Consider the following 12,349-nt stretch of genomic DNA (forward strand, 5'->3'; position numbering starts at 1 on the left):
CAAATACAAGGCCAAGGACTATATTCAGGTTTGGGTCTAATATTATCTGCCTTTAAGGAATATTTCTCCAGTAAATATTTTGTATGTGGTAGAAAAATGTAAATAATATATGACCAAACACTGAGTTCAAACCATCATACAATGGCAGTATAATCTATTACAATTAAGGGTGATACTTGCATTTTAATTTACAATTATTAGAATTGGTTTTGAGTCTTACTTTTTAAATCTTTGTATGATTATTTGTTTTTTAAACCCTACTACTGTTTTTTAATAAGACGCTAGAGGCGTTCAAGCCATCATTAGAACACAGCATTCTCTAATTTCAAGCTGTACATCCCACTAACTAACCCTAATGGAGTTTCTTCTATAAAATTTGCCTTATTTTCAAGTATATGGTTAATACTCAAATCATTGCAGTTATTTGACCACTTCCCAAGGAGTCCTAATTATATTATAAGAATGAATATAAATTCATGATCACGTTAAGGGTATACTGTAGTCAAAAAGATCTTACTAGCAGAAGATATAATCATATTGAATTAGGATAACATCAAAACAACAAAAAAGTATGTTGTCAGATAGTTTTTTCATTAAGTAATGAGTATTTATAAATAGGAATCCAGTTATGCCTGGAACATGAAATGAGTCATCGGCTTGAGAGATGTCTGAGGTTCTTTTTTTTTAATTGAGATATAATGCACATACTATAAAATTTAGCTCTATAAAGTATACTATTCAGTGCTGAAACCCTTTTGAGCTCATTTGCTTTATGTCTTTTCTTTAGCTATATTAACTGTTATGATAACAAACTTCTAAAGTTCAGTAGTGTGAACATTTTACCAAATTATGATAAATTATAATTACACATTACAGTTACACATAATGATAAATTAAATTCAACATGATTATATGATGATTGCTAATAATAAAATTAATACAAATTAAATATTTGTTCACTTCTTTGTCCAAATTTCTAACATGCTAGAGACTTATGATTACAAATCATTCAACTCTGAACACATTTATAAATTTTGGGAATAAAGTAACACTTACTATAAACACATTTGCAACTCCATGTTTTTAACAGGTGGTATCTCTATAAGTATTCATGATTTATATGCTATACCAAATATTTTTTTTTAAATTTTTTAATGTTTATTTATTTTTGAGACAATGAGAGAGATAGAGTGAAAGCAGCAGAGGGGCAGACAGAGGGAGACACAGAATCTGAAGTGGGCTCCAGGCTCTGAGCTGTCAGCCCAGAGCCGGTGGCGGGGCTCATAGTCACGAACTATGAGATCATGACCTGAGCCAAAGTCGGACCCTTAACCAACTGAGCCACTCAGGCGCCCCTGCTATACCAAATATTTTATTGAATATTACCCAAATGATTGATTCTGATTTTGATTTAAGCATTTGAAATTACCTTATACAGTAATTCACAAATGGAATTTTTTTTTTTTTCCCAAGAGGAGGATTGGGGAATATGGATTCCAAAAACCTGATATTTTATTGTCCTTTTTTATAATTTTTGTCACTTATAAAAACTTCTTCAGAAGCCAAATGGATGCATTCATTTTTCCCTTTCTTCGTTGCCTTTCAGCTATTACTCCTGACACTGCGTTATCATTAGAAGGCAAAGGGCGCTTGGATTACCACATGAGTCAGAATGAGAAACGGGAATATTTGTTAAGACAGAGCATACGAGGTGCCATGTTGGAGCCTTTTGGTGTGAACAGTCTGGAAATAAAATTCAGAACAAGAAGCGAGAATGGCATTTTAATCCATATCCAAGAAAGCAGCAATTACACTACTGTGAAGGTAAGATAAAAGCTAATGGTGACTTCATTTGATTAGACCGCCTGCTGTGTCATGATTTAAATCACTTCGCCCATAATTTCTGTCCTTTCTTTACAACCCATTAGAGTTCCGACTAATACTGGGCACTATTCCAATATCATCTATCTTAACTATTCCCCAGGCATTGGCCAGAGTAACAAAGATCTGAATGGTTTGCTTTCTAAACACTTTTGTCTTGGTTTAGAGTAAAGACCACTGCTAGGTAGGCCAGCATAGAAAGAATTTGTTGCAATCTATTTTGTCAAATAAAAATTTATATTGCTTTTCTTTCTCTACCTTTAAACAAAGTAAAACAAAAAGATAATGTGCTTTTGAAGTGAAAAAAAAAAAAAGCTCCAGAAATTATTCCAAACACTGATATGTTTACATTAATTGGTGGGACAAGAATAAGAAAAAAACATTTTTAAGTTATCTGGCTTTATTCTGGAGCATATAGTCAATTAACTATCTAGGTAAACCCTGTGAAATTAAGTATCTTTGGAATTATTGCAAGTTAAATTCCTCCTGACTACCCCAAATAATTTCTAAAAACATTGTTTTTTAACATTCTGTTTTATGAGAACAATGTATTGATTTATCATTAGGCTTTTACATAATATTTTAAACTATAAATGAGATGCTAACCCAGTGAATAATTTCCCAAGATATGCATTTTCCTTCAGCTTTTAGCTTCTTAATTCTAAGACTATTATATTAGTCTGCTTTCTTTCCCACAAATAAGACTTCACCTTTTAAATCATCAGTTTCTTTTGACTGATTTTGATTAATATCATTTTGATATTATAATTCCACTCATAATTTTTACATGAATTTTGGTAAATTCTGAAGAAAATAAACTCAGACATCCTGTATTCTCTTCACCTATAAATTAATATTTTGAACATTACTAAAAGCTTAGTTCATGAAGAAAAAAAGCAATATGCATAGAGAATTACTCCATTTAACTCACATATAATATTTAAAAATAAAACAGACATTCACCTCTGAACTTCAGCCTTTTTATTCTTAAAATTTCTCTCCATCCAAGTCAACTCTGGTTGTTATGCTGCATGCACATATCTTTAGGAAGCAGTACAAAAAATATTTTTAAAAATCTTAGTCCTCACAGTCCAGTCATTCCCAACTGTGGATGATTTTACCCTCTCTTTCCCCCAGGAGACATTTGACAATGTCTGGAGGCATTTTTTATTGTCACAATGGGGAGGGGGTGCTACCAGCATCTAGTAAGTAGAGATCAGATATGTCACTAAATATCCTACATTGCACAACGCAGCACCCCAAAACAAAGAAGGAATCTGGTCCAAAATGTCAATAGTGCCGAAGTTGAACAACTCCGCTCTAATCTAGTACAAAAGAACATCTTCAGGTTATAAATTTACCTCCATATTCAACCAAGGAGCCCAGTTCAAAATTAACAAATGTACTGCAAAACAAAGCATCTATGTCATTATATTATGATTTTATTTGGTGTTTATAATTTGTATTGGAAAGTGTATCAGAACCAAAGAAAGTGGAAGTACAGAAAGACGTACAGCTTCACAGTCTACAAGAAACACTTTTTGTATGCGTTGAGAGGCTTTGACATTGAGGTCTGTGCATTATCTGTTAAGCTGCTTCCAAGTCCTCGTGCCATTTAAATGACATATGAAATATTTCTGTACATTATCTCTTTAAGCCAAGAGATACAAAATACAATGTGGTTGAAGAAATCAGAGAGAGAATATTTTTTTTTTCCTTAAGGAAGAAGCTGAATGTCAGGATCCATTTTTGTCACCATAAAATCTTGCATTTCCAACAGGACGGCAGCATTCAACTTCTCCAGATATTCTTACATTGGTAGCAAGCACTTAGAAAGAGATTTTTTTCCTGAAGGAAAAGTAAATGCTAATGAATAAAAATAATGACTAATGCAGACCAAAATGCACATTTCTTTTCTATGAATATTTTGAAAAGCAGCTTTTCAGAGATTAAGGGGGTTGGCAGGTAAAGTAAGTAGATTAAAAAACCAGTGAATAAAGAGAACAAAATAGATGGAAAGAGAATGGCTATTGTAAGTAAGCAGGCAAATTATTCGGATGACAGGAATACGATCTACTTGCACAGGCTAGGAAGCTAGTCAGAAGGAACTGTTACTTTTCATTTAGTTTATCGGTGAGTTAGGCCCCTGGTTTTTTTCCTTCTTTCTTTTGGCTCACTTTCTGACAGTTTCTTTCTGACAGTTTCTTCCTTCCTTCCTTCCTTCCTTCCTTCCTTCCTTCCTTCCTTTATTTCTTCCTTTCTTTCTTTTGTTCTTCATTCTCTGCATCAATCCATCTTTCTTCTCTCTCTCACACACACACAAAGGAATCAAGATGATCATTTTGAACATAGAAAAGAGAGTTGGGTAAATGAGATGTCCAATGGTTTGGGGGGAGTGTCAAGAGTGAGTAGCAATAGCAATGTGAAGAGAGAGGAGAATATGTAGAATAGATAGAATCTGTTCAGATAAAAAAGGCATTAGGTAGAGAGAATATTAGATTGAAAAACAGAAGGAAGCATACTCATGTCTAACTGTGCTGATGGTATATTTAAAGTGTTCTGCCAACCTCCCTTCTTTTATGGCATTTTGTGTAACTCCATATTTAGAGTTCTGTAATAATGTAAGATTACGGACTCTATTTCTGTTCCAAATCAATCCTGTTTTCTTGATGTGTAGGTTTTTTTTGTTTGTTTGTTTGTTTGTGTTTATTTTTAAGTGGGGCTAAATGTATTGTACAGAGTTGGGATGAGGGATTCGGAGGTCTAGATCAAAAATAAATAAATAAATAAATAAATAAATAAATCTATGGATAAATAAAACCAAGCAAAAATGAACATAAAAAGTGAGCATGATGTTTTGAAGTTAGGAAGGATGCAAGAGCCGAGTAGAGTATTAGTGGGGAGAAGCAGAACATCAGGAATGTTACAATGGGCACTTAGGTTCTTGTTCACCCTACTCTATGGTGTATTCTAAAGACTCTCATCAGATTTGGTCACATAGAAGGATGCCAGGGTTTGATCAGGTAGGAGGGAAACACAGTGCCGGGAGAAGGCTCTTCTCACGGCTTCTTTCCAAAAGGACTCTAGGTATCACCAATGACGGGCTGCTATTTTCAACGCGTGTTTCATGAGACATTGCTCACTTGATGAAATGTTATTGTCATTTAACCACAACTCTCTTTTCTTTTCCCATCTGAATTTGGTACTGAATTATATTACCATCTAGAGAGACTCTTTAAATAAAATCTTACAGTATGAGTAACGTATGTAAATGTGTTAGGCATATTTTCCACAGAGTAAAAATGAACTGACTTTTAGTTCTACCAGATGTGTTTGTTGCATGTAGAAATAGCATCTGATCCGAGTGACAAAATCACTGATCCATCCATTCATTCCTGTCATTTGATACACAGTGCCACTTCATCCCCCAGCCCAGGCACCAGCTCTGTCTGGCAGCATGATGGGATTATGCTCTCTGAACCAAATGTTCATGTTGCCTCATAAATTATTTCATTTTCTAAAGTGTCTCCTCAGAATACTGGAAACTTGGTAGCTGGAAACTGGAGTAGGAGCATCCTGTTACCCAATGTTCTACTGGGCAAAGTCAAAGAAACCAAATATCCCTTAGATAAATTGTAAAAGGCAGTCTAAGTGAAGACTTTCCCAGACACCTCATTATTAGGAATTCACTCATAATTTTCATCTGAATAAATGATATAAACAATAGGCATGTTTTCATCTAAAATTCCAGTGCATAATAGATAACATATAAAAGAATTTCTTTTTGTCTATTTTTCCAACTATGTTTCATTTTTGCCTAAGCATTGATGCTTCTTTTTCTGCAAGTAGTTTTAACATTTTTTGATCACTGTGGACCATTTACTAAACTGATTGATTCTCTATACTTGCCGTTGTGATTAAATTATAAGTAATTACAAAAAGGTATATTTTACTTATCTTTAAATGGGTTTTCACTCCATTATTATCTCAGCTGTGTTCCAGAAAATAATTTTAGGCATCTTAAAAAATTAGGTATAAATATAATAACAACTTGAAAACTATTAAAACTATTAAATATGAAGGTATATGTTACCTAAGTTTGTAGGGGAAGTATGGGTAAGTATACTCTGATATAGCCAGACTCTTCAGCTAGCCTGTTAGCTTTCAGTTGATCAATATTGTAAGTTTCATTTCATTTCTATTCTATTTTTACTCAAGCACATCATAGCTTAATTGAACATTATTTTAATACATTTTACAGATTAAAAATGGCAAAGTACATTTTACGTCAGATGCAGGAATTGCTGGGAAAGTGGAGAGAAATATTCCTGAAGTTTATGTTGCAGATGGCCACTGGCATACTTTTCTAATCGGAAAAAATGGAACAGCCACAGTACTGTCCATCGACAGAATATATAACAGAGATATCATCCACCCTACACAGGATTTTGGTGGCCTCGATGTACTCACTATATCTCTTGGAGGAATTCCACCCAATCAAGCTCATCGAGATTCCCACACAGGTAAAAAATGCTTGCGTTGAGCAAAGGAAAGGTAAAATTATTCCTATAAAAGTAGTTGGACTTCTGATAACATCCATTATGACTATTCTAAGTCTCTCATAACTATCTTTAAGAAGCCTATAATAGGGGCACCTGGGTGGCTCAGTCGGTTAAGTGTCCGACTTCGGCTCAGGTCATGATCTCGCAGTTTGTGGGTTCAAGCCCCATGTCAGGCTCTATGCTGACAGCTCACAGCCTGGAGCCTGTATTCAGATTCTGTGTCTCCCTCTCTCTCTGTCCCTCCCATGCTCACTCTCTCCTTCGCTCTCTCTTTCTCTCAAAAATAAATAAAACAAAAAAAAAGTCTATAATAAACTATTGGTCATCACTTACTTTATTTTAGTCATTTACATTTGTTCTACCAAGTTCATAATTCATCCCATGGTTCTTCCCTTGTCCACCAAACACTTATTTATCCATTCATTCATGTGTCCATTCACATGGCAGATATTACTGAGCCCTGTACTTGGCATTGGGAGTACAATGGTGGGCTAAATAAATAGCTACTCTCCTCATACAAAACATGACCAAGTAAGGAAGGCAACATTGATCAAACCATTATACAACTAGATGTATTATTTTAAAATATGAAAAAGGATGTGAAGAAGGAATATAGAATTCTAAGAGATTTCCAAAAAATGAGAAAGGGAAATTTCCATGGGAAATTGACTATTGGTACTTAAAATGAACTGTGAAGATGAAGATGGGAGAGTATGAAAGATTAATTTACATTGATAGGAACTTAACAAAAAGTAGATAAAAATCATAGAACCTGACCTATTAGCACATTGGAGACTGATGTCATCAGGTAATGAAGGGAGTTGAAGAATGAAGCAGGGCCTCCTAGACCATGTTGCATTTTTGGGTTTACTCTCAGGACAGTGGGAAGTCAATAAAAAATTTATGTTAGGAGTGTCAAGACGAGACAGGTAGCGATATTAACGATCTTCCAGATTACAACATGGAGAATGCATTGGTGGAGACAAGAGTGGGCTTGCATAAATTAGCTGGGATGATACTGCAGTGATCTAGGCAAGGTATTATGTGAGTTCTGACTAGTGTGGTGGCAGAGGAGTTTAGAGGGAAGTAAATGGGGAAGAAATTTTTTTTAGGAATTAGAGTAAATCAAACTGTTGATGATTGTGGTGAAATTCAAGACGGTTTCTGACCTGTCAACTAGAAAAAGGGCAGCACCATTGAAAGAGGAAACTGCAGAGCAGTGGAGAGAGAAGCCTGTCTATGGGAAATATCAAAATGGTGGTTTGGGACACCTGGAGTTTGCAGCACCTTTGAGAAAGACTTTTGGATAGATGGGCTATAATCAGGAATGGACACCAGCTGGAAATACATATTAAGAGTTAGCAGAGTCAAGCAAGTAACTGATGTACTGGTCATGGATGTGATAACCTAACATGAAGGGGTAGATTAAAAAGAAAGCCTGGAGCCTTAGCTTGAGCAACTCTAGGAGTCAGTGGTTGATGAGAGGAAAATGAAACATGAAAGAGACTAAGTCATAGAAAAACAATCTGTAGAGTAGGAACAAAAGCAGATGTTACAGAACCTTATGGAAAAAGTGTATCAGGTATGGAAATGTCACTAAGGTGGAAGGATATATCAAATATGAAGAAAATTGGAAAATGCAGGGGAGGGTGATGGACTTAAGGCACAAAAGTATAAGTTCAGGTCACAAGTTGTTCTTATATACTTAGCTTATTTTAGAATATGGATGATAATTCATTTGGATGTTTTAAGAAACAAGCCGAAGTAGATCATACTCTTTTGTTAGTGTCAAAATCAATTCTTGGGCTCTGGGACAGGGGCATTAGCAATATTAACACACTCAAGTTCAACAAAGAGTTTCTCAACCTTAAGAAATAATAATAATTACTACCCTCTAAAGAGCCATTTAAGATATGTTTTCCTAACTCTGCCTGTCCCACCTCATGAAGCGTTCATGCCACAGTTATACTCTATAGCCGCCCTCTAGATGACCGCAAACCATTGTAATACCTAAGATTTTCCCTTTACTCTTCAAGAACTTATGTTCAACTCCTTGGGAGCAGTATCACCTCCATTGAGAATGCATGATCTAATGATTACAGCTATTAGCCTAGGGGCACCTGGGCGGCTCAGTGGGTTAAACAACTGACTCTTGATTTTGGCTCAGGTCATGATCTCAGGGTCATGGGATCGAGCTCCATGTCAGGCTCTGCATTGGGCATGGAGCCTATTTGGGATTCTCTCTCTCTCTCTCTCTCTCTCTGCCTCTGCCCCTCCTCTGCTTGCACTGTCTTTCTTTCCCTTTAAAAATATTTTTTAATTTTAAAAAATTGAGAAAAAAGCTATTAACTTATTTTTTTGTTCTTTATAAGTTTTTTAAATACATTTTATTTCTATGTATGCAATTCTTGATATATATATACTATAAAAATAAGACAAATAGATAATCAAATTAATAAAAGAGGGAGTAAAAGAAAATCTAGCCTGAGTCATTTATAAATTTTCAGAAAGAGCAGTATCTGAGCAATTCTCTTCATACTTTTGTCATGGAAATCTTATATATCTTACTAAGTTATGTCATAAGACACACAGAGTTATTGACTTTGGACTGGCTGATGGCTCTGAGACTGTGGTTTCTTAGCTCTTGTGATGTGATTGGGAGGCTTCTTTTTACCATAGTTCAGTGGTGCAGTGTTTTAAATGCAGCATTTTCTCTAAAATGCCTTACTGCTCCTTCTCCCCCCTACAGGTTTTGATGGCTGCATTGCCTCTATGCTGTATGGTGGAGAAAGTCTTCCTTTCAGTGGGAAGCATAGCTTGGCCTCCATCTCTAAGACGGACCCCTCTGTGAAGATTGGCTGTCGTGGCCCGAACATCTGTGCCAGCAACCCCTGCTGGGGCGACTTACTGTGCATTAATCAGTGGTATGCCTACAAGTGCGTTCCCCCTGGAGACTGTGCCTCCCACCCATGCCAGAATGGGGGCAGCTGCGAGCCGGGCCTGCACTCTGGCTTCACATGTAGTTGCCCAGAGTCCCACACAGGGAGGACCTGTGAGACGGTGGTGGCTTGTCTCGGGGTCCTCTGTCCTCAGGGGAGAGTGTGCAAAGCTGGAAGCCCTGGAGGGCATGTCTGTGTTCTGAGTCAGGGTCCCGAAGAGATCTCCCTGCCTCTGTGGGCTGTGCCTGCCATCGTGGGCAGCTGTGCGACAGTCCTGGCCCTCCTGGTCCTGAGCCTGATTCTGTGTAACCAGTGCAGGGGGAAGAAGACAAAAGACCCTAAAGAGGAGAAGAAACCGAAGGAGAAGAAGAAGAAGGGAAGCGAGAACGTTGCTTTTGATGACCCAGACAATATCCCCCCCTACGGGGACGATATGACTGTGAGGAAGCAGCCCGAGGGGAACCCTAAGCCAGATATCATTGAGCGGGAAAACCCCTACCTCATCTACGATGAGACTGATATTCCCCACAGCTCAGAAACCATCCCCAGCGCCCCTTTGGCTTCGCCGGAGCAAGAGATAGAGCATTACGACATCGACAACGCCAGCAGCATCGCCCCTTCAGACGCGGACATCATCCAACACTACAAGCAGTTCCGCAGCCACACACCTAAATTTTCTATCCAGAGGCATAGTCCCCTAGGCTTTGCGAGGCAATCCCCCATGCCCTTAGGAGCAAGCAGTTTGACTTACCAACCTTCATACGGTCAGGGTTTGAGAACCAGCTCCCTGAGCCATTCAGCTTGCCCAACCCCCAACCCCCTGTCTCGACACAGCCCAGCCCCTTTCTCAAAGTCCTCTACTTTCTATAGGAACAGTCCCGCCAGGGAATTGCATCTTCCTATAAGAGATGGAAATACTTTGGAAATGCATGCTGATACCTGCCAACCTGGCATTTTCAACTATGCCACAAGGCTGGGAAGGAGAAGTAAGAGTCCTCAGGCCATGACCTCTCACGGTTCTAGACCAGGGAGTCGCTTAAAGCAGCCAATTGGGCAGATTCCTTTGGAATCTTCCCCTCCGGTAGGACTCTCGATTGAAGAGGTGGAGAGGCTAAACACCCCTCGCCCTAGAAACCCAAGTATCTGCAGTGCAGATCACGGAAGGTCTTCTTCAGAAGAGGATTGCAGAAGGCCATTGTCCAGAACAAGGAACCCAGCAGATGGCATTCCAGCTCCAGAATCTTCTTCTGATAGTGACTCACATGAGTCTTTCACTTGCTCAGAGATGGAGTATGACAGGGAAAAGCCAATGGTATATACTTCCAGGATGCCCAAATTATCTCAAGTCAATGAATCTGATGCAGATGACGAAGATAATTATGGAGCCAGACTGAAGCCTAGAAGATACCATGGCCGAAGGGCTGAGGGAGGACCTGGGGGCACACAGGCAGCAGCACCAGGGGTTGCTGACAACACACTGCCCTTGAAACTTGGGCAGCAAGCAGGGAATTTCAACTGGGACAACCTTTTGAACTGGGGCCCTGGCTTTGGCCATTATGTAGATGTTTTTAAAGATTTGGCATCTCTCCCAGAAAAAGCAGCAGCAAACGAAGAAGGCAAGAATGGGACAGCTAAGCCCGTCCCCAAAGATGGGGAATCAGAGCAGTATGTGTGAACTTTATGTACTGGCATTGGAAAAACAGAAAAACAAGGAACACTCAAACCGTTATAAGGTTGCCGACGAAGGGGTATTCCATTTGCGAAAGAGGCCAGTATGGACTGGTGTTGGAGGGAAACTTTAAAAAATAATAACCACAATGCTGCTGAAACAGACTCCAAACAAGTCTTTAATTTAAATATGCTTGGTTGAATTTCTTTTCCTGCATGCATCGTATTTTGTAACTAGTCATGTGGCATGCAGCGTTTGGAAAGTTTTTTTCTTATTTACCAATGTTTGATTTGTGATTTTTGAAATGAATACCGTTGCCATTGCAGAAATGAATTTGTGCTTTCACAGTGGGGTATGTGTATTGTTTCCATTGTGTTATCATCCTTATGTTTTGCATTGCAAGATCCTTGGGGTTTAACCAATCCTTGTAAAGTGTAGAAAGAGCCTTCCTCTTCTTGAATGAAAGACTAAGTATTAACACTTTCCAGAGCTGTAGATTCCATATTTGATGTTGCTCAGAAATGTCTGATATTTGAGTAGGTTTTACATGACAGTGGGTACTAAAATGAAGTCATTTTGTTCAGCACTTTAGAAGTTTCTTACAAAATTGTGTTAAAACTTCCGAATCTCTCTCTCTCTCTTGCTCTCTCTCTCTCTCTCTTTTTGTGAACAATTATGGTCATCTGACTTTCATCAGGCTTCCAATAGGAACAAAATGACTGCTTATTATCCTTAGAACACTGCTCCCTTCCTACCGTGGAATGATGTTCTCAGCAGCGCTTCTCAGAGACACTTTTAGAAGTTATTTATTGAAAAATGTTCTATGCTTTTAAAATTTTAAAGAATCGACCTAAAGAAAGCCTATGATTGGACTTTTCAGCCATTTGAAGTTTACCCCAAGTACCCAGTTTTTATAATTTATATAAAGTCAAATTTCAACTCTTCTTTCTTTCTGTCATTTTGTAGATCATTTTTTAATACAGTGTAAAAGCTTTTTTTTACACCTAAGCTGTGTTTTTGATACTGATATTTTCCTATGCTGAAAAGTTTTCTTACTTTCAGGGAAGGTAAGAAAATACTTTTTTTACATTTGTTACTTATGTAACGTTCATATTTTTCACATTTTGATATTTGTAACATACTGTATGCTTTCTACTTGTAAATGCCAACAATAGAATTAAAATATTTATTTAAAATACTTTGCATTCACAGTGTATTTTCATCTTTCTTTACTCTTTTACGCCCAACCTGAATAATCTCTACTTGTCAACAGGGGTATTGCAAGTTGAACTACAAAC

The 12,349-nt window shown here is 37.6% G+C and overlaps 1 protein-coding gene across 2 annotated transcripts in view; it reads left to right on the forward strand.

Moving 5' to 3' along the window:
• FAT4 (FAT atypical cadherin 4) overlaps positions 1-11,057 on the forward strand; it is a 173,051-nt gene extending 161,994 nt beyond the window's left edge. For both annotated transcript variants that reach the window (XM_047092173.1, XM_047092174.1), the window contains exons 15-17: positions 1,607-1,824; positions 6,143-6,404; positions 9,193-11,057. In XM_047092173.1, the coding sequence (XP_046948129.1) occupies positions 1,607-1,824; positions 6,143-6,404; positions 9,193-11,057 (2,345 nt within the window). The remainder of the gene's footprint in view (positions 1-1,606; positions 1,825-6,142; positions 6,405-9,192) is intronic.
• Positions 11,058-12,349: the final 1,292 nt, after the last annotated feature.

Source organism: Lynx rufus, unplaced genomic scaffold (genome assembly GCF_022079265.1).
Source record: "Lynx rufus isolate CCGP_SWC_20201006 ecotype Redwood Valley unplaced genomic scaffold, mLynRuf1.p SCAF_3, whole genome shotgun sequence".
Lineage (NCBI taxonomy): Eukaryota > Metazoa > Chordata > Mammalia > Carnivora > Felidae > Lynx > Lynx rufus.